This window comes from Hippocampus comes, unplaced genomic scaffold (genome assembly GCF_001891065.2).
Source record: "Hippocampus comes isolate QL1 unplaced genomic scaffold, H_comes_QL1_v1.1 scaffold315, whole genome shotgun sequence".
In the NCBI taxonomy this organism is placed as follows: domain Eukaryota; kingdom Metazoa; phylum Chordata; class Actinopteri; order Syngnathiformes; family Syngnathidae; genus Hippocampus; species Hippocampus comes.
The window spans coordinates 2,272,938-2,299,677 of NW_017805539.1; the positions used below are offsets into that span (position 1 = coordinate 2,272,938).

General features: G+C 41.9%; 1 protein-coding gene across 1 annotated transcript in view; it reads left to right on the top strand.

The window, feature by feature from the left end:
- LOC109521002 (putative neural-cadherin 2) overlaps nucleotides 1-26,740 on the top strand; it is an 83,183-nt gene that overhangs the window by 31,446 nt on the left and 24,997 nt on the right. Inside the window, exons 2-14 of the mRNA XM_019878581.1 lie at nucleotides 3,749-3,937; nucleotides 6,910-7,135; nucleotides 9,174-9,378; nucleotides 11,257-11,368; nucleotides 11,445-11,694; nucleotides 12,592-12,734; nucleotides 14,674-14,846; nucleotides 14,922-15,090; nucleotides 15,524-15,694; nucleotides 17,867-18,037; nucleotides 20,192-20,373; nucleotides 25,139-25,388; nucleotides 26,347-26,474. Coding sequence (XP_019734140.1) covers nucleotides 3,749-3,937; nucleotides 6,910-7,135; nucleotides 9,174-9,378; nucleotides 11,257-11,368; nucleotides 11,445-11,694; nucleotides 12,592-12,734; nucleotides 14,674-14,846; nucleotides 14,922-15,090; nucleotides 15,524-15,694; nucleotides 17,867-18,037; nucleotides 20,192-20,373; nucleotides 25,139-25,388; nucleotides 26,347-26,474 — 2,369 coding nt within the window. The remainder of the gene's footprint in view (nucleotides 1-3,748; nucleotides 3,938-6,909; nucleotides 7,136-9,173; nucleotides 9,379-11,256; nucleotides 11,369-11,444; nucleotides 11,695-12,591; nucleotides 12,735-14,673; nucleotides 14,847-14,921; nucleotides 15,091-15,523; nucleotides 15,695-17,866; nucleotides 18,038-20,191; nucleotides 20,374-25,138; nucleotides 25,389-26,346; nucleotides 26,475-26,740) is intronic.

Genomic DNA, 26,740 nt, shown 5'->3' on the forward strand with positions numbered 1-26,740 from the left:
CCTTCCTTCCTTCCATCCTTCCTACTGATTTGAGAATGTTTGCAATATTCAAATATTATACTAACAGTAACTACTAGAAGACTTCACATTCTCAGTTGGATTCATTAATGCATGGTGGGTGTCAAACTCAAGGCCCGGGGGCCAGATCTGGCCTGGCACATCATTTTGTGTGGCCCGCGAAAGCAAATCAAACATTTCAACTTTCATGATGCTTGATAAAATCTGTACCAAAATTTTAAGTTCTCACATGTAATAAATAAGAGCTATATTGTAAGCATTTTCTTGTTACCGAACCCCTCATTACAGTAACAAACAATCGTTGAATAAACTGTTATGATTGATTTTTTTTTTTTTGGGGGGATGGGGTTTCAGTCATAACGGTCCTCCAAGGGAAACGGTAACTAAAATGTGGCCCACGACTAAAGTGAGTTCGACACCCCTGATTTAATGGATGCCATCATGCCAGAAAGATCGAGACACGGCTGTGGAGCCCTTTTCTGCCAGATGCGGAAGATGGTCGAGTCTGTCCAAAATGATTCCTACACTTATACTGTCTCGGCTGCCCCCACACAAGAGGTCGCCTCTGCCTAGCCCATGTGACAAAGTGTGACTCGGTGGTCTTGACTGGATCCAATGACATACGTGTGCCACAGAATGCCAAAGATAAACAAGAGAGAGGTCGCGGCGGTACAATGGCCTCATCCAACAGACCGACACGCGGTGGGGTTATCTTGTTCACGCTCAGTCAGGTGAAGGCGTGGCTAATGAGGGGTAGCATTACGGGAAGTCGACTCACATTCAGATCTGGCCCTGAGACTCGTTTGCACACAAGTTCATTGAGCCTCAAACTCATTTTGCTACGGGAAGCGACCTCCGCGGGCATCATGACTCCCGCCAAGTCCCTATTCATGAGCTCCTTGGCGTGCGGAGGGCGGACCCACCCCTCAGGGTTTCGCTTTGCGCTTTCCGCTTTGTGCTGTCACCTCGCCGCATGAAAAATGCAGCGGACACCAAGTGACAAAAGAGCGACGGAAAGCGGCCCTGCATCCTAACAATCCTTACGACAGCGCTCCTTTCGTGTCAGACAAGCGTCAAGTTAACACGCGCGAAAGCGCAAACGTGTGCGTCCCTGCGGTCAGCGCTCGGCTTTTTAACATGCGTCTTACGGTACGCTCCAGAAAGCTGCCTACGCGTGCATCGGTTTGACTCTGTTCAGGCGCCCACGCTGAGTGGAGCTTGGCAAGTGAGAGGGAGGGGTCGCTTTACCTTTTTTTTTTTTTTTTCACTAATGCGCTAGCTAATTGCTAGCATCCCCACGCCTCCCTTTTTTTCCCCTCGAACCCCTTTCAATCCATTCCCCTCCACACCTCTTTCCACCTGCTCCTTCTCTCACCTCCTCGGTCGTCCTCAGTTCCGAGCTGTCAGGTCGCGTTGATGTTGATTGTGATAATGGGCCACGTTCCATTTCGCGGCTGGAGGGGTACAGCGTATGTAAAACAAGACAACTTTAAATAGACGCCATTATTCTGCATTTAACCAGCCAGGAGTGACAAGCATGCAGGCAGAGGAGGACGTGAGGAGCGGTTCATCTTCACCTCTTCCTTCTGCTTCACTGAAAAAAGTGAAACCAACGTCATTTAGTTGAAGTGATTTTTTTTTTTTTTTTTTTTTTTTTACAGTTTTGTTGAAAATGGTGGTTTAGAGTTCAAACCTGGTCTGTTCATTTTGACTGAGTGCCCCCCCCACCGTCAAACAAAAGGCCATAGTGTTACTTAAATAGCATTTAAACTTTAAACAGAAGGTTGGTGTGCCAAATTTCTGCCAAAATGTCCTTGTTTTAAAGTCTGTCAAGTGAAATGAAACGTCTTGTGAATTTGATCCAAAACAGAGAAGAGCGTTGTTTAAAACCATTGGAAAATTATAATGATTTTAAAAAACAAGTATATAGAATGAGGCTTCAAAGTTGTATGATGTATATAGAAAAAAAAGGTCTGAATTCACTTTACAGGGTCTTTCGGCGGGTAAATGTGGTGTTGTTTTTTTTTGGTGCTGTTTTTGTTCGAAGTGAGCTGGGAAAAAAAAATAAAGAATCAATCGTCCAAATAGTCGGTGGTCAAATATTATTTTAATTGCTCCGTGTTTGTGTAAATTTTTGCAAAGGTAATACTTTTCATTCGGATCAAATGATATCAGTTAATAAATTTAGCTGTAGCAAATTAGTCTTTTTATTAAAGTTGGCCCAAAGTCAAATTTTTTTCAGTGCTCCTCCGACACAGTTTGTTGGCAGAAGTTGACACGAAATTGTTGTTTTCCAGTCTTCTCGACAAATCCCTCCACGGGAAAAAAAAAAAAGCAAAAAAAAGCACACGACTCAAGAGTTTCAAAACAAAACCTGTGTCTTTTTTTGTCGGCAACGTCATAAAAAAAAAAAAAAAATGGAGCTGTTGCTTCCCGGGGAACAGGATGCAGATAAAAGGCGCGATATGAGCTCGTTGACTAATGTCAGCACGTCCCCTTGGGGCCTGCAGAGACGCCTGCTTTCATGATGCCAAGTGAACATACCGCGGCACTAGCTAGTTTAGCTACAAAGTGGGGCGGCGTAAAAACAGCTAACGACGGTCACAAAACAACAGCTCGAACACATAAAACAACAGTTGAATTTGCCAAGTTGACGGCATGGTACGGTAAAAATGACTAAAGCGCAGCGTTGTCGTGTGAGCAAACAGCTAAATAAACATAAATACAGCCAAAACCATGTCACTATGCTTAGCAAACTTTATGCAATTTTTTTTTTAAACTGAAAAGTAGCCAAAGTCATGTCAAAGCACTTGAAAATGACCAAAAAAACAAAACAAAAAAAACTAACATTATTATAAGCAAAGTTTGGCATTATGTTAGACTGACGGAAGGTCCATCAGCCCGCCACTTTTTCCGTCAGTATTTCAGGCCGACCAATTGCTAACCATAACCACTCTGCGATGGCTAGTAACCTGCTAATGTGATACAACGAAGTCACATAAAAGTAGCCAAAGCCATGTACAAACAATGACAACATTTTGTGTTTTACAGTAAGTGTTAGCAAAAAGCTAATGTGACGCTTTCGAAACAAATGGCGGCAAAGTCACGACGCTATGTTGAGCAAACTTTGGAAATCGTCTTCTATGATTTCTATATCTTCCCCTAACTCTTCAAACACCCGGATCCCCTCGGATAAATTTGAAGCGTCGCTTTCCGAATCAATTTCTGACTAGCTTTGTACACTTTCCATAGTGAGCCCCGCTATTGTTGTCTTGATATGACATCGCACTTGCGGCTTTGTCGGTCATCGGGATCTCACTTAAGGGGAAAACGTTGACTTTGTCAAATTTACAAAAGAGAAATTCTTTTTTTCATACTTTATATAATCTATTTTGTTTCATTACTTTACTTGTAACATAAAAATATTTCATTTGGGATTTTCTAAAAATTACTTCACTCTTGACCTTTAAGTACATAACGTGACTGATTGTAACAACCAAAAGTGGAAAAACCCTGCATCTTTATCCACAGCCGCTCCAATTTATGATTCCGGACATTTTTTTTATATTTCTGGAATAAGTCTACATCACAATTAGGAGCACTATATTTTCCATTTTCCACCAATGACTTCCATCAGGCTCCTAAAAGAGCGCCAATGACCTGTCGGTTTGGGGTCACGACATCATCTCTTGCTTTGATATACGACTGAGTCTCTGTCTCTCTCCTGCAGGTGACGAGTGGTACCTGTGCCGGTTGACTCTGAGCTCACTCAGTCAGGCCCACCTGCAGTGGACCATGTTCCCGGCCCCCTTTCTAGCGGCCGTAGGTCCCGACGCCGCCCCCGGGACTGTGGTCTACCGCTTGTCATCACGGCAACGTGACGGCACCCTCGGACAGCCTCAGTTCATCCTATTGGACGGTGAGCAATCGCATAAAAATCAAATTTTTATGACCCCTTAGTTGTGTCGTTGTCCTTATTGAGTTTTTTGCGAAGCCACGCCCCTTGACACAAACTGGCCTCTTGCACACAAACATGTATTTTTGCTTTATGAAGGTGATTATTCCTGAAGTATCCAGTGTGATTGGAAGGAAATGATTTTATTTTGTTCAAAATAAGGCTGCTGAGGTGGCCGTCCACACACTCGAAAGAGAGCTGGAGAAAATAGGCGTTTATTTTGTCACGTTAACGTGCGAAAATAGGACATAAAATTGGCAGATTTTTGCTTATTTGAAACTGCCTATTTCAGGAATTAATTTGACAGGGCTTAATAGAGATGAAAAAGTTTGAATGTTGGTCTATTTTAATCAAAACAATTTGGTGAATTATTATTAATATAGATAATACAAATTTATGTATGAAATTGCTGGGATTGACTGCCACTTGACACAATTTGCTAATTAAATCAGAATTGGGTAAAAAAAATTGCATTATTTTGACACAATTTCATGTATTCATTTAAGGAACAAAAAGCGTACATGTCAAACTCTTGACCCAAAGGTTAAGTTACTCACATACACGCGCTAACAGTTTTTTTTTTTTTTTAATGTTCCACTCCCTGGGGTCCGTTTGTGCATCGATGTTGGAGTACGTTAGCCTTTAATTAAGGGACAAAAGGCTGCTCAGCAAACTAAGTGAAGCCATTTACCAGTGAAATATTACTCAGTGTTAAATCAAACGTATACGAACGGTGGTCTAAATTTAATAGCCTTAGTGTTCGCGTGACATTAAATCCTGATGTATATGTAAATTTGGCAGTTTATATTTATCCTTACACATAAATGACACGCGTACATGCAAATGAGAATGGATATGTATTACCTGTCATGTGAATTTGCATGTGGCAAACCTGCTTTAGCTTGGAGCGCCGCAAATTTATCGAAATAAAAAGTGACTTGTTGAATTTCAATCAGCATCAAGAAACGGGAGAGAAAGGGAAAAAAAATGGCTGTTTAATGGCACGACCCCCGCACCCCCTCACCCCCATGCTAAACACTCCCCTGGGGGCCTGAGCGAGCTCCCACATTGGGGAATAATAGGAGCGTCTCTGGGGAGGTGGGCGGATGGACGCCGGTGGCAGAAGATTTTTTTAATTTTTATTTATTTATGTTGAAGCAAAAGAAGATATTTTAAGAGTTGATTTTTTTTTTTTTTTACTGCATCCCTTTGGCATAACGTGATGACACGTGTCCTCACAAATCATCCCCTAATTTGACTTATCCCCATGTTTTACCACTGTGGATTTAAGTGCGATAAAGTCACACTTCATTCTATTTATAAAGTCACCACGTTGTTAGTTACACCGTTTCATGAAAGCCACTGCAGGAACGCTCTACCACAAAAAGAATAATGCTCACTTTTCAGCTCAAGTGCTAAAACACAGTGGCCAATCTACGGTATATTACAAACAGCTCTCAGTACGATGTCGTATACATGTACAGTGGTCCCTCTACTTACGAAGATCTCTTTGTACGAAATTTTCAAGTTACGAAACGCCTCAACAGGAAAAATATTGCCTCTTGTTACGAAACAAATTTCAAGATTCGAAAGGTAAAAATACAATATGGGCTGCGAACTCGCAGCTCCGAGTTTCCTGAACGCAACATACTTAGAGCTGCTCTGCCATTGGCTACTCCCGAGCATCATCCTGGTATCCCATTGGCTAAGAGGGACCTCTACCCAATGTGTCTATGTGTGCAGATAGACAGATATGAGTCTGTGCAGCGTCCTCGTCATTCGCCCCCTCGGGCCATGAGGTGTTTTACGTAAATGTGAATCACCCAGAAAAAGTGTTCAACCAGTCGGGCGATCGCTCACGATGCTGATGTTTGGACATTTTCGAAGGATTGTTAAAAGCTGGTCTATTGTTAATAGAAAACAGAGGTCCCCTCCACCCCAGTGATGCTAAGCAGCATCATCGTAGCAGCAGGATGAAATGATTGACAGGTGGGATGCAGCTGCGACCAGTGGAGGCCCTCTGGTCAACAGCTGAGGATCCCACTTCCTCTTTTTCCTCCTCTCCTTCATCTTCATTTGTCCCTCTTTTACCTTGGGCTCTTTGCAAAACTTTTATGAGCCATGCTGCTTTAAAAAAAAAAAATGGAAGTATTTGATAGGAAAAGCATTGCACCTACATTCGGAGAAAACGGCATTCATATTTTCTTCATTGATGCAATCATGTACATAAAGAGCTTTGACGCTGCGGCATTAAATCCAATGTGTTGTAATTAATAATGGCATATCATATCCATCCATTATCCACACCATTTAGCTTCGCAAGGGTCGCGGCTATTCTGGAGTCTAGCCGAGATGTCTTTGGACAGTAGGTGGGGTAGACCCTGAACTGAATTAAAATATTCATAATTATTGTAGTATGGTTTCCTTATTATTTTTTGTTTTACTTCATTTTCATTTTATTTCTCGAATTTTAATTGAATTTAGCTGAATTCGGGTTTCATTTGAATTTATTTGTAACAGAATTTAAGTAAAAAATATTTTAGTTACATATAACTGTTCTATTCTTTTATGAATAATAAGTTCTTTTAAGTTATAGTTTTTTTAAATACTTTTTTTACCATTTTATTTGTGTTTTCTCAAGAAAGTTAGGAATATTTTAGTCTTTTTTTCTATAAAATTCTTTGAAAATAGTAACATACATATTTTAATTTTAATGTGTATATGGTTTTCTTCTACATTTCATTTAAATTATTTTTTTATTTCAGTGATACTTTGCATCATTTTATTTTATTTTTGCATGATATTCAGCATTTTTTTTCAAGAAAATTATACATTTTTTTTTCAATGGTTTTTTTTTCAACAACGGGTAATTCATCGAATACAGTCGATAAGAAAGTATAAATAATACAAAATACATTTCTTTCTCCGGTTATCAGGTGGTATGGACTGCTTCGAGGTGGACCGCCGCTCAGGCGAAGTCAGGACCACGGGGCGCCCCTTGACCCCCAGCCATGAATACCATCTGCGGGTTCAGGCGGTGGACGCCGACGGCAGCAAAGGTCCGCCGGCCACCGTGTCGGTCCTCGCCGGCTTCCGGCCGCCGCAGTTCACCGACGCCACCTATCAGCTCAACGTGGCTGAGAACGTGGCCGTCGGACAGCCGTGAGTGTCAGCCATTACTCTGCGTCTGTTGCTTCATTTGAATGACAACATTATCCACTTTGCATCCCTTTAACAAAATAATTTGCTATATGACAATTACAGTGAAGCCTTGTTTATCTTGGGAGATACATTTCCGAACTACTTGCGATAGTTGGCAAATCTATTTCGAATAGACTTTTCACCACTCCCACATCTTTTAAATGCATTAAAATGTATAAAAACGCACTTTTTTAAAGCATTCCTCTGCACCTATCTTCACCCTCTTTCTATAAGGAAATGGGAGACGATTATGTGACATCACTTTGAGGACACAGGAAATCAAAGACTCTCTTGCTCGCACGATTCTCCCAAAAAAAAAAGAGGAAAAATGTGCTCGCTTCAAGCTCTTTATTCATCACTTCCAGATGATGTTTCTTGTAAAACGGGCACAGAAAACAAAAAGTTACCAAACAGTGTCCATTTTAACATATACATTTACATCTAATTAAATTTACATAAAAGAAACATGAAACGCCACGGACAGGCTAACGGGAATGAACATAGCTGTAGTGGCTACGCTGAGTGTCGAATAACTGCAACTTTAACACACTTGGCGCAATGGTAACAGCCAGTATAATGCAAAACATGACAAGTACACAACACAAAACATGAATATAATGTTAATTAAACCATCAGTCAATCAGCAATGCATTGTGGGACTTGTAGCATTAACTACATGTGCATTCCATGTATCATGGAGGAGCAGGAGTAATGGATGGATGGAGGGTTGCAGGGATGGATGGAGGCATGAGATAGGATGAGGAGGAGGAGGATAGAGTTCGGGGGCTGGATGGCAGATGAAGAGGACACAGATGCACGAGTGTGTGTGGCCCCAGGCTGAGAGTTTGAAAGTGTGGCAAATTCAAATATTTATTAAAAGCGAGGTCTGGATAAACATGAAGGGATGCGGGTGTGTGTGTGTTTGTTTGTGTATATATGTGTGTGTGTGTGTGTGTGTGTGTGTGTGTGTGTGTGGGTGTGTGTGTTAAAGTCTGTTTATGTGTGTGCGTGTGTGTGTGTGTGTGTGTGTGAGTGTGTGTGAGTGTGAGTGTGTCCCTCTGGGCTTCTGGCGCAAAGCACATTGTGTTAATAATATCCAAGTGTCCATGCCACCCTGTGAGTCGTGTGTTTGGGGGGCATGTGTGTGCGTGTGTGTGTGTGTGTGTGTGTGTGTGTGTGTGTGTGTGTGTGTGTGTGTGTGTGTGTGTGTGTGTGTGTGTGTAGTTCCTCCATTTGAGTCCATTTGATGTGTCGCCCATGCCATGTTCAGCCTGGCTTCCATAAAAAAGCCATTTTGAGCCTCGCTCATTTAAATCAAAAGCAACTACATTTCCCATAATGCCTTGTAAAAAGGTCATTGACAGTGTTAGGAAACTGTTCAGTGCAACCTGTAAATTTGATTTTAAAAGGCTTTTTTTTTTCTAAAATAGACTCGATATGTTGTATGAGTACCAATCGTGGTAGATGAGCTCCCTCTAGTGATGTGAAAAAAGAACCACAGCCCAAGTACAGTTCAGTTGTATTTCACTTTTAAGATCAATTCATTTGCAATTATTCACTGTCCAATTGTTTTTACATTTTGATGTCAATATGATTTTTATCAAACTTTGATGTGCAATATATTTTAATTGACCCATTATTTTAGTCCGATTTTATTTTTGTACGATATTTAAGCGCGGTCACAGTGGCACATTTTGGAATCTTGACTTGTTCTCGTTTTTGATGAACCTACGACGCAACTGTATTTTTTTTCCCCCAGACAAAGCTATTGAGAACAGATTGTCATTTGAAATGCCGACCTGCTTCAAGACAGCAGAGTTAAACAATCAACCCCCCCCGACCCCCGCCTTCCAAAAACATACAGTATCCCTCAATCACGTTTTAAATGATGAATGAGGTGAATTTGGTTATTTGCTGTAAAGACATCAACCAGACGGATCTTTTTTTCTGCTGTCTGAGAACAACTACAGATGACTCCAAACTGTGTTTGTGTGTACAGTGTGGGTGCAGTCCAAGCCGTGTCTTTCCAGAAGAAGACGCTGGCTTACCTGCTGCAGTCGAATCCCGGCAATCTGTTCAGCATCAACCAGGAGAGCGGCTCCCTCAGCCTCACCCGCGCCGTCGACTACGAGAATGGGCACAACGTGCATACGCTGCAAGTCCGAGCCTCTGAGCCCGACACTGGCCTCAGCGGAATGTGTGAGGTATGGGGGAAAAAAAAAAAAATCAACAAACAACAACACATGACAGGCCACTTCATTAGGAACACACAGACATTGACCGATGAGCTCCAAACCAAAAGATAAACAATGGTCAAGGGAGAGAAACAAATTACAGATAATATAAAATATTCTATCATGAAATACGCTCATATTAATTCTGTGCTGATAAACGAATCCAAAAAAATATGCCATTTTTTTTCCCAATAGGCTCAAGAAAAGTTTCGTGGCTTGAAATTTGCAATTGTATTTGAACACGCAGCAGGAAGACTCGTCAGCAGTATTGTATGTAGCATAAAAATGTTTTAATATATGACAATGGAGTCTTCAATGAAGCTGACGTGCATGATTTTGGAATGTGGGAGACGTAGCTGGAGAAACCCCACTGAAGAACCGGGTGAATATGTAAACTCGAAGGTCAAAGGTCAAACACACAACATGAATCCAATCTGTAGTATTTATATTGTTTATTTTAGTTTGTAGCGAGCGGGACTTAAGTGTTTTCATTTTCAAACTTGCTTCCAGTGACGACTGCTTCGCTTCTGAGTGCAGCTGCTGAATCAGACTTTGTGATGCAACACTTCAGTTTGCTGCTTGTGCCGCTCATCGCGCACCCCCCGCGCCGAAAACGCGCACTCGCGCCGCCGTTGCTCTCATTTCCGTCGGGGTGCTTGATGAAAAGTCAGCACATCAAAGCTGCGTTCACGAGCTCAGTGATCAGACGCCATCGCCGTCACATCAGCACTTATACGCGCGCTCTTATAAAAAACACAGACTCTCATATAAACACAGGCTGATACACACACTTGTGTAAATGTGCAAAAACATCGCTGACCCCTCATGGTAAGTTCTGAAGATGTCATAGCTATTCGCATTAACACACGCACACACACACACACGCACGCACGCACGCACGCACGCACACACACACACACACACACACACACACAGATATATTCACACTCACCTGAAGGTGTCCATTATCACCTTCCCTGCTGTCCAAAAGTTGTTAAGTGCTTCAAAATGGCTACCAGTGGCCCCTAAAGGCTTTGGCTACTCTATTAGCTTGGCTGGCTAATCCACTCCAAGAGTGTGTGTGTGTGTGTGTGTGTGTGTGTGTGTGTGTGTGTGTGTGTGTGTGTGTGTGTGTGTGTGCGTGTGTGCGTGTGCGTGTGTGCGTGTGTCATATGTGTGCACCGCCTGCTTCTCCGTAACACTATTTATAGTGTACCTCACAGTCGCATCTATAGGTTGTGTAGCCTTCAGCCCCAAAGGACATTTTAGAAGAAATGTCACCCGGCACAAATCATTGCGAATCTACTGAAATGCTAAACCAAAAAAAAAAAACAACAATAAAAAATGTGTACAGTTGATGTAAGATCCTCTCAACATCATTTGGTAAGAATTCATACTTTGATTCACATGAGAAATTGTTTCCATGACTTGAAGGGTGTTGCTGTTTTGGTTAGCGAAAATATTATTGGTATGCAGTGTTCCCCGCTATATCGCAGAATTTTAAGGGCTTGTTTATTATGTTTTTTTTTCGGTATTGCAAGAAAGTCGGAATTTTGAGTTGAGCATTTTCAATGTTGCACGGCAATATCTTGGGCGATACTGAGGGTCTATTGGACAATCCATTCAGTGTAATTAAGAGGAAGAAGAAGAGGCAGAGTAGGTTTCCAACTAAACTCTTGTAATAGAAACGCAGAGCATTTGGACAACTGCATGAGCTCCAACAGGTCGGAACGTTTGCTCGAGTGAGTCAGGACTGATTATTTTTCATTATTTTGTTTCCAAATAAAACAGGAAGTTTATAAATAGAACTGCAGTGTCTACTTAATGACAAAAGTATGCCTCCTATAGGTTGTTGTCTACATAACAGATGAAAACGACTGCACCCCGGAGTTCTTGCACTCCATTTATACCCGAGACAACGTTCCTGAGAATGTCACCCCCGGAACGTCACTGCTGCAAGGTAAGATTGCATCAAAGATCATTCCATGCCGCCGCCGCCTCTTTTTGGGAGCATTAAAGTCTGATATCATTCTCAGTTCTGGCTCGGGACTGCGACTCGGGTGTCAACTCGGAGCTCTCCTACTCAGTCCATGGCGGCGACTTTGACATAACATCTGCGGGCGTGGTCAGCGCCGCCCGCCGGCTGGATTACGAGCGGCCCAATCACGTCTACGAGTTCCTAGTGGTCGCCGTGGACGCCGGGATGCCGACCCGCACCGGCACCGCCTCCATACGCGTCCGGGTGGCAAACACTAACGACGAGACCCCCATCTTCTCGCAGACGGTGTATGATGAACTCTCTCTTACCAGATAATCAGAAGAAGCAAGTGTATGATTTCCAAAAGGGTTAAAGAACTCAAGAACTATGATTCAGATGATTAGCTAGCTGTTATTAGATAAGCAGTAAGAGTAAGAAAGAGTTACTGCTACGAGATTATCAGAAGAAGTTAGCATGGCTGGTACCAGATTAGTCGAATAAAAGGAAGAACGCAGATTAGCTCTTGCAGGGTGAGTAGAAGAAGAAATTAGGCTCACAATTACCAGATTAGTAGTCGAAAAGCAGCTAGGCTCTCTGTTACCACATTAACAGAAGAAGCTAGCCAACAAGTAAAAGTAGAAGAAGCTGATACCAGATTGATAGTAATGAAGGAGTCTAAGATAAAGCTGTTAGGCTACCTGTTACCAGAGAGGGAGTAGTCAAAGATTGGCAGTGGAAGAAGAAATTAGGGTAGCTATTTCCAGATTAGTAGAAGAACAGCAGCTAGGCTCTCTGCTACCACATCAACAGAAGAAGCTAGCCAACAAGTAAAAAAGAAGCTGATACCAGATTGATAGTAATGGAAGATTCTAGGCTAAAGATGTTAGGCTAGCTGTTACCAGAGAGATACTAGTCGAAGATAGGCACTCGAGCAAAAAATTAGGCTCGCTATCACCAGATTAGTAGAAGAAAAGCAGCTAAAATCTCTGCTACCACATTAACATAAGCTGGCCAAAAAGTAGAAGAAAAAGAAGAAGCTGATACCAGACTGATAGTAATGGAAGATTCTCGACTAAAGCTGTTAGGCTAGCTGTTACCAGAGAGGTAGTAGTCAAAGATCGGTAGTCTGTAATCAAATTATCTGAAACAGAAGAAGAAGCAAGACTATGTCATCCGCACTTTTGCTCAACTGGAATTGTTTTCAGCTACAAGACGTTCTTGAGTGAGGATGCGGGCCCAGACACCCTGGTCGCCATCGTCCACGCCAACGACCCTGATGGCGACGGTGTCTCGTATGCTATCACTGGCGGAAACGAGGACAGCAATTTCCTATTGGACAACCAGAAAGGTGAACAACACACGTTCGTTTGGGCTTGAGTGGTGAAATGACCCATCAACAGAGTTTAGCATGATACGTTAGCATTCAGGTATCGGATTATTGTTGGACAAAATATGGTTTGTCTGAACCTTTTTCTGTTGAAATGAACAATGTCAGTTTTACAGTAAACCTCTATTGGAAGTGACAGCAAGCAGACGTCATCTCTTTTTTGGAGGAACTTTGTTTGTTTGTCTTCTTTTTGTTTCCGCAAAGCGATGTTATCCGATCGTCTCACATTTCTAAAATGTGCTTTAAAACGGTTTGTGTTCTAATGAGTTTAAATACATTTGGAGCATGTGAGAGGGGCAAAATAACAGTCATCTAAAAATGTTTTATTTTTTATTTTTTATGGTTACGCTACATCACAGATTGTCACTTCTCACAGCTGCATCTGCAATGTATCCCCGTCTTGAGTTAACGATATTATTGGCGCCTCACGTCTTGTCATAAACAGTGAGCGAATGCCCCCAGATGATAGCTTAAGGTTGGTTTTCCCCATGTATGTCTGGATAGTAGAACGGCCCTAATATAATTTTTAAAGGGTTATTAGTAGAGAAGCAAATAAAAGAAAAAACAAACTGCAGCCCTATTTATAATTAATTCCAATTATTTTGTCACTGGTTTACGTCAATAATGAAAATGCCGTCATTTATATGAGAAACACAAAATCGTGTTGCTGCTGGTTCTCCCCGGATATTCGGGATGTTGTTTGTTAGCATGCATTAGCATAACAACATGCAACAGTGACAAAACATCCACGCGCGCGCGCGCGCGCACACACACACACACACACACGCACAAGTACATCAGTTGTTGCCGTGGTAACCAGCATATTGGGGACAATGCTAGTGAGTCCCCAAACAGACGTGCATGTATAAAATGTGAATACACCCATAATTATTTATTGATATTCAGCTGTGTTGCTCATGTTTATCTTTTTGTGTGTTTTGCACCTTATCGCCCATCATGCACTCCTCTGCCGCACACACACTTGCACACACAAGCACACACTCATACACACATACAAACACATACAGTACACACAGCAAAGTGCTAAGCACATAAATGGCTGCAATAGTTTTTTATTGTTACCCACACAAGGCAGATAGCCTTTGGCTTGCTGGGATGTTGGACTCTGTCAAGTGTGTAGTAAGTATTTTCATGTAAATGCACTCCCCGGCTCCCTGGCAAAGCCGCTTATGTGTTAGTTTGTTTGCTGTGTTATGCTAATGCCCTCCTGATTGTTTGCACAAGAAAACGCGGCATTGGTTTTTCAACATCACGGACGAATGTGGTTTTTTTTTTTTTGCCACCTACGCCGAACGTTGACGCTAACTGATATTCCTTCAATGGTTGGTTTTAGGGTCGGGGTCATGGTTAGGGTTTGGGAGATGGACTTGGGTCGAGAGTCCGTGTTATGTTTTTGGTTTTGGTTCTTATATGTAGGGTTTAGGGTAGGGTTAGTTTTCGGCATTATTGTTTAAATTTGAAATAACATTTTTGGGTCGATATTCAAATTAGGGCTAGGTTAAGGGTAGGGGTAGTTTTTAGATTTAGGATCGGTTTGGGGTTCAGGTAGGGTTTAGTTTTAAGGTTTAGGTCAGGGTTTGGGTGAGTGGTTAGGGTAGGGATTAGGTTAGGGGCTAAATTTAGGGCAGATGGGGGTTTCGGACAGGGGTCATGGTTAGGAGTTAGTTCTGTAGTTTTGGTTTTTGGTAGGGGGTTAGATTTAGAGTTGGGAAACAGAGTAGGGTAGGGTTTTGGTTTTCAACTCGGGTATATGGTTAGGGTGTCGTGTATGGGTCAGGATTTAGTGTAGGTGTTAAGTTTAATAATAGGCATTGGATTATGGATATCGCCATATCGTATTCCTTTGTTCTGCAATACAATCTGTATTTCCTGTTTCAAGGCATCATTAAGCTGCGGCGGAGCCCTCCGCCTCGACTCAAAGGTCCTCAGTACGTCCTCACCATCACCGCCACCGATGACAATGCATCCGGCGGTCCGTACCCACTCAGCAGCTCAGCTCAGGTCATCGTGGGAATCAACGACATCAACAACAACAAGCCCATCTTCCTGGAGGTGGCAACCATTTCAAGACTGTCTCAACTGTTTGAAGATTCAAAGCGATCTCATGGGTGCTCTATCTTTTTGTAGTGTCAGAACTACAGTTTGAAAGCCGCCGTTCTGGAGAACCAGCCCCCCGGGACTTTTGTGTTGAGGGTCCAGGCCCAGGATGCTGACATGGGGGTGAACGGAGAAGTCAAGTACGGGATCATGCACAGGGATGGGGTGTCGTCTGGATTTGACATCCATCCAGACACGGGTTGGTATTGGCACCACTGGTATCTGACTGTAATGCACTTTACTTTGGAGATTTGAAAACAAATAATAGGATCTTAAAAAGAACTCTAAAATGTATCGGGAGCCAGTGACGGGATGCCAGAGTATGTGCTCCCTCTTACGAGTACCAGTCAAGGGGCGAGCAGCAGCATTCTGGACCAACTGGAGACGCTTAATGGAGGATTGTACAGCACTTTGTATACAGCGGTGGTTGTTTTAAAGTGCTCTATAAATACAGTTGAGTTGAGAGTCGAGGTATCAAACGTTCTTAATCGCATTTCATTTCATTTCAACAAGGAAAATTCAGAGTTGGTATACAAGAAAATCGAGTTAGAAGCATGGTGATATAACGAATTAAACTCGTCTTCATACATCTAGCTACAGTACCAACTTATTTGGTGTCTTTGTTGTGCCAGGCGTGATCACGACGGCGGTGAGTTTCGACCGGGAGCGTCAGCGCGAGTTCACGCTGTCGGTAACCGCCACCGACCAAGCCGAGGAGCCGCTCATCGGCATCTGCCAGATCACCGTCCTCGTCGCAGACCAGAATGACAACGACCCCAAATTCGAGAACAGCCGCTACCAGTGTGAGTGTTTGGTTAGCTACTTAGCATTAGCATCTACTGCTACTTGAACCATCTCACAACACATGTTAAAAGAGTGAGCTGATGTATAAACTTTTCAGACCCTGTTCGTACCGCCCGTTTGAGTTCCTTTGCCTCTTCCGTTGTTTTGGGTGTTGGTTTGATTCAAATAAACCCTTTGAAGGGACATTAGCTTATTGTCGCTGTACTGTGAATTACACAGGTATGTCCATTTTTGTTATTTTGTTGTTTTTTTTACATTTTTACATAAATGGTGTCCTTGTTTCAGGCATCCCATTAACGAAGAAAATGACAAAAATGGACATACGTGCTTTTCACAGGACAGAGACGATATCCAGTTGCCAACGGGCTTTTATTTAAAACTCCTTTCCGAGACAGTAAGTGGGTGTTAAGATAGAGTTGTCTTTTCAAATTAGAGTTTCAAGACAGCGTGTTTGTGTGAAAGTAGGGTTTTAAACCTGGATCAGTGTTTCAAACAAAGCCTGGGGTTTTAAATCGGGGTTTAAACGAAGGGTTGGTTTTAATCAGGTCTCGAGACAAATTGAAAGTTTAAAACCAAGGTCGAGACTTGCGGTCCTTCTCAAACCTTCATCAACTGAAAGTATCTATCTGAATGTCTGTTCACGATCTTTCCGATGGAAGTCTTTACTCGGCTAACAGCTCTCACTTGTACTCGGGTATTCTTGGCGCACATCTGTTGCCGAGCTCATCCATATTCAGAGTGAGCTCAAGCTCACACATTCGGCGCCGGCTTTCTCGGCGCGTGTCTTCCATTGGATTTGTTTCGCCTGAGCCTTTCTGTCGGGATCAGGTGAAGTTTGTCAGTCGGCTGTTAGCCGTCAGTCTGCATCGGCGTCAGGCCGGGGATGAAGGAGGGATGAAGGAGAGATGAAGAAGCTCTTCGGGCCTCGGTGTGTTTGTTTGTGATGTGCGTTGTTTGGCTGTGTGTTTTGATAAGCGGCGCGTCACAACTCGTCCTCGTCACATTAGCGAAGGAGGACCTCATGAACTATTTAGCACACACGTTTGAATGGTTCTGGCATGCGGGTGCGTGTGTGTGTGTGTGTTTGTGTGTGTGTTTTAGAATTCTTTGTCATCCAGTAAAATCAATATTTGATTGGTTCATTCCAATGAATGGAAACAGAAGGCAATGTATGAACTGACCTCAGTCCCAAACGACGTTAGCAATCGTGTCCTCTTTCAAAATGAGGTATTGAGTCGGTGTTTTAAACGAGGGTTGATGGCTCAATTTGGGGTTTTACGACATTTTTGGGGGGGGTCTTCAAATTTGAAGTTTCAACCTGGATTAGGGTTTCAAACAATGAATCAGGGTTTAAGAAAAAGAAAACCTTTATTTGTCTCACAATGGGGAAAATGTGAGAGTTAGGGCTTCAAGTTAGGGTTTTAAACCTTGTGTAGGGTTTCAGACAAAGATTAAGTCAGCAATTTAAGGTTTCAAAACATGAGTAGAGTTTTCAAAAGAGGAATTTAGGCCTGGGTTGCGGTTTTAAGCAAGGATTTGGGTTGAGGTTGCAAGTTCGGCTATAAATTAGGGTTTCACGCTTGGGATGGATTTCAAATAAAGGGTTACGTTTTCAAGTAAGGTTTTAAGACGCAGTTGAGGTTTCAAAATAGGATTTTTTTTTTGGGCCAGGGCCAGGGTTTCAAACATGGTTTATAGTTTCAGGTTTGGGCTTTTAATGGGGCTTTAAGTAGGGTTAGGGTTTCAAATTAAGAGCTAGGGTTTCAATAAAAGGGTTAGGGGTTCAAAGTCGGGCTTCAAGTTATGGCTTCCATCTCGGTTTTTAAACCCTGGGGTAGGTGTCAAAGGGTTATGCCAGAGTATGTGCTCCCTCTTACGAGTACCAGTCAAGGGGCGAGCAGCAGCATTCTGGACCAACTGGAGACGCTTAATGGAGGATTGTACAGCACTTTGTATACAGCGGTGGTTGTTTTAAAGTGCTCTATAAATACAGTTGAGTTGAGAGTCGAGGTATCAAACGTTCTTAATCGCATTTCATTTCATTTCAACAAGGAAAATTCAGAGTTGGTATACAAGAAAATCGAGTTAGAAGCATGGTGATATAACGAATTAAACTCGTCTTCATACATCTAGCTACAGTACCAACTTATTTGGTGTCTTTGTTTTGCCAGGCGTGATCACGACGGCGGTGAGTTTCGACCGGGAGCGTCAGCGCGAGTTCACGCTGTCGGTAACCGCCACCGACCAAGCCGAGGAGCCGCTCATCGGCATCTGCCAGATCACCGTCCTCGTCGCAGACCAGAATGACAACGACCCCAAATTCGAGAACAGCCGCTACCAGTGTGAGTGTTTGGTTAGCTACTTAGCATTAGCATCTACTGCTACTTGAACCATCTCACAACACATGTTAAAAGAGTGAGCTGATGTATAAACTTTTCAGACCCTGTTCGTACCGCCCGTTTGAGTTCCTTTGCCTCTTCCGTTGTTTTGGGTGTTGGTTTGATTCAAATAAACCCTTTGAAGGGACATTAGCTTATTGTCGCTGTACTGTGAATTACACAGGTATGTCCATTTTTGTTATTTTGTTGTTTTTTTTACATTTTTACATAAATGGTGTCCTTGTTTCAGGCATCCCATTAACGAAGAAAATGACAAAAATGGACATACGTGCTTTTCACAGGACAGAGACGATATCCAGTTGCCAACGGGCTTTTATTTAAAACTCCTTTCCGAGACAGTAAGTGGGTGTTAAGATAGAGTTGTCTTTTCAAATTAGAGTTTCAAGACAGCGTGTTTGTGTGAAAGTAGGGTTTTAAACCTGGATCAGTGTTTCAAACAAAGCCTGGGGTTTTAAATCGGGGTTTAAACGAAGGGTTGGTTTTAATCAGGTCTCGAGACAAATTGAAAGTTTAAAACCAAGGTCGAGACTTGCGGTCCTTCTCAAACCTTCATCAACTGAAAGTATCTATCTGAATGTCTGTTCACGATCTTTCCGATGGAAGTCTTTACTCGGCTAACAGCTCTCACTTGTACTCGGGTATTCTTGGCGCACATCTGTTGCCGAGCTCATCCATATTCAGAGTGAGCTCAAGCTCACACATTCGGCGCCGGCTTTCTCGGCGCGTGTCTTCCATTGGATTTGTTTCGCCTGAGCCTTTCTGTCGGGATCAGGTGAAGTTTGTCAGTCGGCTGTTAGCCGTCAGTCTGCATCGGCGTCAGGCCGGGGATGAAGGAGGGATGAAGGAGAGATGAAGAAGCTCTTCGGGCCTCGGTGTGTTTGTTTGTGATGTGCGTTGTTTGGCTGTGTGTTTTGATAAGCGGCGCGTCACAACTCGTCCTCGTCACATTAGCGAAGGAGGACCTCATGAACTATTTAGCACACACGTTTGAATGGTTCTGGCATGCGGGTGCGTGTGTGTGTGTGTGTGTGTGTGTTTTAGAATTCATTGTCATACAGTAAAGTCAATATTTGATTGGTTCATTCCAATGAATGGAAACAGAAGGCAATGTATGAACTGACCTCAGTCCCAAACGACGTTAGCAATCGTGTCCTCTTTCAAAATGAGGTATTGAGTCGGTGTTTTAAACGAGGGTTGATGGCTCAATTTGGGGTTTTACGACATTTTTGGGGGGGGTCTTCAAATTTGAAGTTTCAACCTGGATTAGGGTTTCAAACAATGAATCAGGGTTTAAGAAAAAGAAAACCTTTATTTGTCTCACAATGGGGAAAATGTGAGAGTTAGGGCTTCAAGTTAGGGTTTTAAACCTTGTGTAGGGTTTCAGACAAAGATTAAGTCAGCAATTTAAGGTTTCAAAACATGAGTAGAGTTTTCAAAAGAGGAATTTAGGCCTGGGTTGCGGTTTTAAGCAAGGATTTGGGTTGAGGTTGCAAGTTCGGCTATAAATTAGGGTTTCACGCTTGGGATGGATTTCAAATAAAGGGTTACGTTTTCAAGTAAGGTTTTAAGACGCAGTTGAGGTTTCAAAATAGGATTTTTTTTTGGGCCAGGGCCAGGGTTTCAAACATGGTTTATAGTTTCAGGTTTGGGCTTTTAATGGGGCTTTAAGTAGGGTTAGGGTTTCAAATTAAGAGCTAGGGTTTCAATAAAAGGGTTAGGGGTTCAAAGTCGGGCTTCAAGTTATGGCTTCCATCTCGGTTTTTAAACCCTGGGGTAGGTGTCAAAGGGTTAAGGTTTCAAAGTAGGGGTTCCAAACAGAACTCTGATTTTAAATTAGGATCAGCTGGAGACGCTTAATGGAGGATTGTACAGCACTTTGTATACAGCGGTGGTTGTTTTAAAGTGCTCTATAAATACAGTTGAGTTGAGAGTCGAGGTATCAAACGTTCTTAATCGCATTTCATTTCATTTCAACAAGGAAAATTCAGAGTTGGTATACAAGAAAATCGAGTTAGAAGCATGGTGATATAACGAATTAAACTCGTCTTCATACATCTAGCTACAGTACCAACTTATTTGGTGTCTTTGTTTTGCCAGGCGTGATCACGACGGCGGTGAGTTTCGACCGGGAGCGTCAGCGCGAGTTCACGCTGTCGGTAACCGCCACCGACCAAGCCGAGGAGCCGCTCATCGGCATCTGCCAGATCACCGTCCTCGTCGCAGACCAGAATGACAACGACCCCAAATTCGAGAACAGCCGCTACCAGTGTGAGTGTTTGGTTAGCTACTTAGCATTAGCATCTACTGCTACTTGAACCATCTCACAACACATGTTAAAAGAGTGAGCTGATGTATAAACTTTTCAGACCCTGTTCGTACCGCCCGTTTGAGTTCCTTTGCCTCTTCCGTTGTTTTGGGTGTTGGTTTGATTCAAATAAACCCTTTGAAGGGACATTAGCTTATTGTCGCTGTACTGTGAATTACACAGGTATGTCCATTTTTGTTATTTTGTTGTTTTTTTTACATTTTTACATAAATGGTGTCCTTGTTTCAGGCATCCCATTAACGAAGAAAATGACAAAAATGGACATACGTGCTTTTCACAGGACAGAGACGATATCCAGTTGCCAACGGGCTTTTATTTAAAACTCCTTTCCGAGACAGTCAGTGGGTGTTAAGATAGAGTTGTCTTTTCAAATTAGAGTTTCAAGACAGCGTGTTTGTGTGAAAGTAGGGTTTTAAACCTGGATCAGTGTTTCAAACAAAGCCTGGGGTTTTAAATCGGGGTTTAAACGAAGGGTTGGTTTTAATCAGGTCTCGAGACAAATTGAAAGTTTAAAACCAAGGTCGAGACTTGCGGTCCTTCTCAAACCTTCATCAACTGAAAGTATCTATCTGAATGTCTGTTCACGATCTTTCCGATGGAAGTCTTTACTCGGCTAACAGCTCTCACTTGTACTCGGGTATTCTTGGCGCACATCTGTTGCCGAGCTCATCCATATTCAGAGTGAGCTCAAGCTCACACATTCGGCGCCGGCTTTCTCGGCGCGTGTCTTCCATTGGATTTGTTTCGCCTGAGCCTTTCTGTCGGGATCAGGTGAAGTTTGTCAGTCGGCTGTTAGCCGTCAGTCTGCATCGGCGTCAGGCCGGGAGGCGGGCGGGGATGAAGGAGGGATGAAGGAGAGATGAAGAAGCTCTTCGGGCCTCGGTGTGTTTGTTTGTGATGTGCGTTGTTTGGCTGTGTGTTTTGATAAGCGGCGCGTCACAACTCGTCCTCGTCACATTAGCGAAGGAGGACCTCATGAACTATTTAGCACACACGTTTGAATGGTTCTGGCATGCGGGTGCGTGTGTGTGTGTGTGTGTGTGTGTTTTAGAATACGAGGATAAAAAATAATAACAATAAAATCGTCTGGTCATTGTAGAAGGACTGATTCAACTGAGGAGACTGAAATGATTTTCATGATCAGTTATATACAAGATGTAAAATGCAATACTGATGAGAACAACAGCAAACTTCTCTACAGACAAAATATTTTTCTTCTTTTATGAACTTCCGTAGCGCTCATTAGGACGATTTATCGTTTTGGGATTGAAATCATTATCACAGAGATCGCGGTTTTGTGATTGTCAAAGCTGTTTTTTGTTTTTTTTTTTTCGTCTTTGCTCTCCGCCCGAGTGCTAATCACACGCCAGAGGAGCGCTAGTTTTAAATTTAGCCGTCCTGTTAATTACACCGCTAACGAGGTAGAGAGGCAGTCTGTCATGTTGTGTTAACTTTTTTTTTTTTTCCTTAACAGCATATGTGCTGTGATTATTTTTAAAACTTCACAAAAGTTCACTCATCTCCACCAAAACTTTCTATGTATCATATGATATTTGAAACAATATCCAGTGGTGGACCCGATTTAAGAATTATTTTGAGATACAATGAGGATTTTTTTGTTTGTTTGTTTGTTTTTTTTTTTGTTGTTGTTGTTTTTTTTTTGCTTTGACTTCTGTATGACAAAAACACAAAAAAGGAGGCTTCAAGTTGTACAATATCGCTCCCATTGGATATTTAGTGTCAAACTAAACATCAAACAAAGGTAATTAAACAGAGTTTTTTTTAAAACAAGCACACAACGTTGCCTTTGAGTCTGCTAACTTAAATGCTCGCACAGGCTGGGAAGTGCCATTGACGGGCTCATGCGTATTTATTATATTATATTATACTATATATAAACTATTATACTACATCCAAACAATTACTGTTACTTGACAGTTATTGATGATAACTGCCACTTTGCACAATAGAAATAAATAGCATGAAAAGAAATACGTCCACACAGTCCAAAATAAGTCCACGGCATGCACAGGCCACAAGCAATGTACTAGACGTGTTAGTTACGGAATGTTCTTCTTGTCATTTGTTCATGATAATCTCACAGGGTGACAAAAAAAATACAATAAAATTGTACACGGGCAACATACGGGTCGTATAATTGTTTAGATGGCGACTCTCCAGAATCTATTGGCGTGAACAGCCTTGCACAATGGAATGAAGCTCAACGGCTGGAAATACTCCACAGTGTGTTAGGTGTGTTGTTTAAGTCAGTCAGGCTGAGAGTGTTTCTGTGTTTTAAGTGCTCGGACAGCGTTTCTCACTCAGCGTCACTACCGGAAACGCAATACCTTCTGTGGAAACATTCCTCCTGGTGCTTGTTTTTTTTTTTTGTTTTTTTTTTCATCTTTACTTGGCAGAGGTCAAGATGGTGTTTTTCAGGTTTTTTTTTGGTGGGGGGTTTTTTTTTGTTTTTTTTGCTTTCCAAAGTAGAAAGGGTAGAGGTTATCCCAAGGTCTAATTCAACTATTAGAACACTGTGAAACCTCCAAGGTCAAACAAAACTATAGCATCGACCCAACAACACAAAATCAACACAGCCCCACGACAGAACCAAAATAGAAGCGACGCAGTCTAACAACAGAGCACAACGCAGCACCACCAAAGTACCAACTTGACATTAACGTAGCACCGACAAAGTGCCAACACAGGACCATCACCTGCATGTTTAAATGATGAACCAACAAGGAACTATCACAGACCTCGCAGAGAAACTTCAAAGAACCAGTAAAGAACCATCACAGAACCATCGTAGATTAATTGCAGATCTAATATTGAACTATCACAAACCAAACACAACCACTTAAGACAAATAAAACAATCCCAGGATGACCATAGACCAGGGGTCACGAACTCTGGTGCTCGGGGGTCCCTATTTTCTATGTTTTAGATTTTTACATCCACTATGTAAAAAAAATAATAATAATAATAAAATAAAACTAACACTAAAACTAATGAAAATCAAGCTAAAACAAATCATTAAAAAAAAACACACATTTTCTCTAAAAACTCATTCAAACTTACTGAATTTCAAAAACAAAAGTCAAAACGAAATTAAAAACTCACGTGAATGAAAAATCCCAAACTACTAGAACCTTGTCACAGACTTGACAGAGAACCAACACAGAAACCATTACAGTACTGGGCCAACGTAGCACAATTGCAGATCCAACAAACATCCCGATCGTAAATCCAACAGAGAAAAAATTTTTACAACAAAATGCAAAAGCATCACAGACTCAACATCGTCCATCTTGTTTTTCCATTTGTGTTGCGGATCCAAATTTTACTTCGGAAGGATTGCCTTGATTCCTTTCACATGCCTTGAAAGAAGCCAGCGTGCTCTGAGAAGAATGTTCCGGAATGTTCTGTGATGTTGGCCCGTTGAGGCCACTCCTTGCTGTCCTTACAAGGATGATGTGCAGCCTCGCAGCGCTCAAAGGTGAAGCGTGCCAGGCGTTCTTTTCACACGTCGTCAAGGCAACGCGCTCGCTCGGCGCGTCTGATTTTCGTCAAGAGTCAGTGCGAAATAAATGGACGACCTCCACGTGTCGTGTCAGGAGCAAGGGGCAGCTCCACTCAGCTCATATATTTCATCCAACTTTCACGTCAACTACTTGAAATACAAACAATACTAGTTCAAGTGGAGATCAAACGTCACTCGAACAGAACAGCAGCAAGTTCGCAAGTTCAGAAAACCGACATCCAACCATTTCAGAACCAAAGTAGCCCAAATACCATAACACAACAACAGCATAGACCCAAAAAAAGACCCAAAATATTGTACAACCGAGTTAATCCCAACAAAATAGATACAGTATATGGCAATAACAACAGCAGATACGAAACGTAAAAATACAATATGGGCTGCTCCTCGCAGCTCCGAGTTTCTTGAACGCAACATACGTATAGCTGCTCTGCCATTGGCTACTCCCGAGCATCATCCTGGCATCCCATTGGCTAAGAGGGACTTCTACTGAATGTGTCTATACGTGGAGATAGATAGATACGTGCCTATGCAGCGTCCTCGTCATTCGGCCCTCGGGCCATGAAGCGTTCCGGTAGTTTTACAAAAATGTGAATCACCCAGAAAAAGTGTTCACCAGTCGGGCGATCGCTCACTATGCTTACGTTCGCCTTGGACATTTTCGAAGGATTGTTAAACGCCGACAAAAGCAAACGTCCTTGCATCAGTTCTTTACAAAACTCCAGGCAAAAACCACTTCTGAGAGAGAACATGAACTAAAGACGGCAAAAACCGATGAGGACGCAATTCAAAGTTAAATGGCCATCATTTTTATTCTTTCTTCTTTGTTTTTTACATTATGCACAACTCTCATGTGTTGTGCAATAATCTAATTGGAACATGAATTTGTTGCATATTTTGATGCATTTTTATGCTTTGGAAAACATGTCCAAATTTTGGGGGAACTTGGAACGGATTAGGGCATTTACATGGAAAACGCGTCTCTACTTACAAAATCTAGTTAAGAAATATTTTTCCACAACCAATTCATTTCCTAAGTAGAGGTACCACTGTACAGTAGACTCAGAATCAACAAGGAACCAACACATACCAATGATAGCGCCATCAGTCAGACGCAATCCAATTCTAATTATGTGTGATCGAACTAATGCGGGCTCCTTTTACCGGCCCTCAGACGGTTAAGGCCACGTCTGCGCTGGGTGACCCGCGGGTCACCTACAACCTGGAGGAGGGTCAGGTACCCGAGACCAACATGCCCGTGCGCTTCTACATAAAACCAAACCGCGCGGGCGGCTCGGCGTCCATCCTGGTGGCCGAGAACTTGGACTACGAGACCACGCGCTTCTTCGCTCTCAGGGTTCGAGTCCAAAACGTCGCCGCCGTGCCGCTCGCCTCCTTCGCAACCGTTTACGTCAACGTCACAGGTGAGGAACTGGGACAAATTCAGCACTGAAGACAGTTTGGCTTTCAAACAAGGCTTTTTTTTAGGTTCTTTGTTATGTTTATTATTCACATATTCTGTGTTAAAACAATACATTGTTTCAATAAATTAAATATTCATGCATGATATCAACACTACAGGTAATTGTAATTAAGTATAGCATAAAAATTCAATAGTAAGTAAATAAATAATTGTGTGTAAATAATTTTTTTTAAATATAAAAAAAGTAATTTTTTATATTTAATTGACAAATAATTTCATAAAATACAGAATTTTACCATTATTTTATAATTATCCTCTGAATTCATACATGTTAAAATAATATATAGTTTTTATAAAAAATTATTATGAATTAACATTAATTTTATTTTATTGCCATAATATAATGAGAATGAATGAGTAAAATAGGTCAAATTCATCGTGTGTGTGTATGTGTGTATATATTTTTGTATTTTTGTTTAAATATTATTTACCAGTTATTTCCTGTTTTATTGTTATAATTAATGTAATTTGGATTCAGTAACCATTTTACATCCAATGGATTGAAACTCATATATTAGTATATTTTTAATACTTAACCTTGTTTTTTAGTAATCACGATTTCAAATATTTTTATATTTCAATATATTTTTTATTTGACCACATTTGCAATAATACATTATTTAAATACAGTAAATTAAAAAAATTATCTTTAATTTTATTTCACTACTAAAACAACAGCAATTTTTGAAATGAAATAAGAATTCTTATCATTAATTACAGAATGATTTAGTAAAATCGATACAAATATTTTTTACATTTATATTATTTTCACATCATAAGTCACCAAATTTGGGAGAGAGAAAAAAAACCTGCCAAGACAACAAATATTCCAGGATACTTGATTCTGCGCTGAAAGAAGCCCTCCTCGATCGCTCTACCACGATGTCTTCTCTCTTCAGACGTGAATGACAACGTTCCTTTCTTCCTGTCCTCCACGTACGAGGCCACGGTTCCCGAGGGGGCCGAGGTGGGCACGTCAGTGGCTCAGGTGTCGGCCATCGACTTGGATTCAGGCCTTCACGGCATGGTCAGTGTCTCCCTGAATATTACTCGCCGGTTTCCTGTTTTATCGGCGGTGCTGTGTACGGAATCACTCCCCCTATCCCCAAAATACAGCACAGTGGTGGTCTCTCTATCATGAGACACAATTGCTTCAATGCCCATTGACGTTGTGCTGCTTCAGCTGTGGGGCTCCTACACTCCATGATGTAAAAATCTCTTTCTGGTGATTCGGGAGTAAAGAATGAGTGAATGATTGTGGACGCAGCCGTGGTTTTTCTTGGTCCCGTCCAG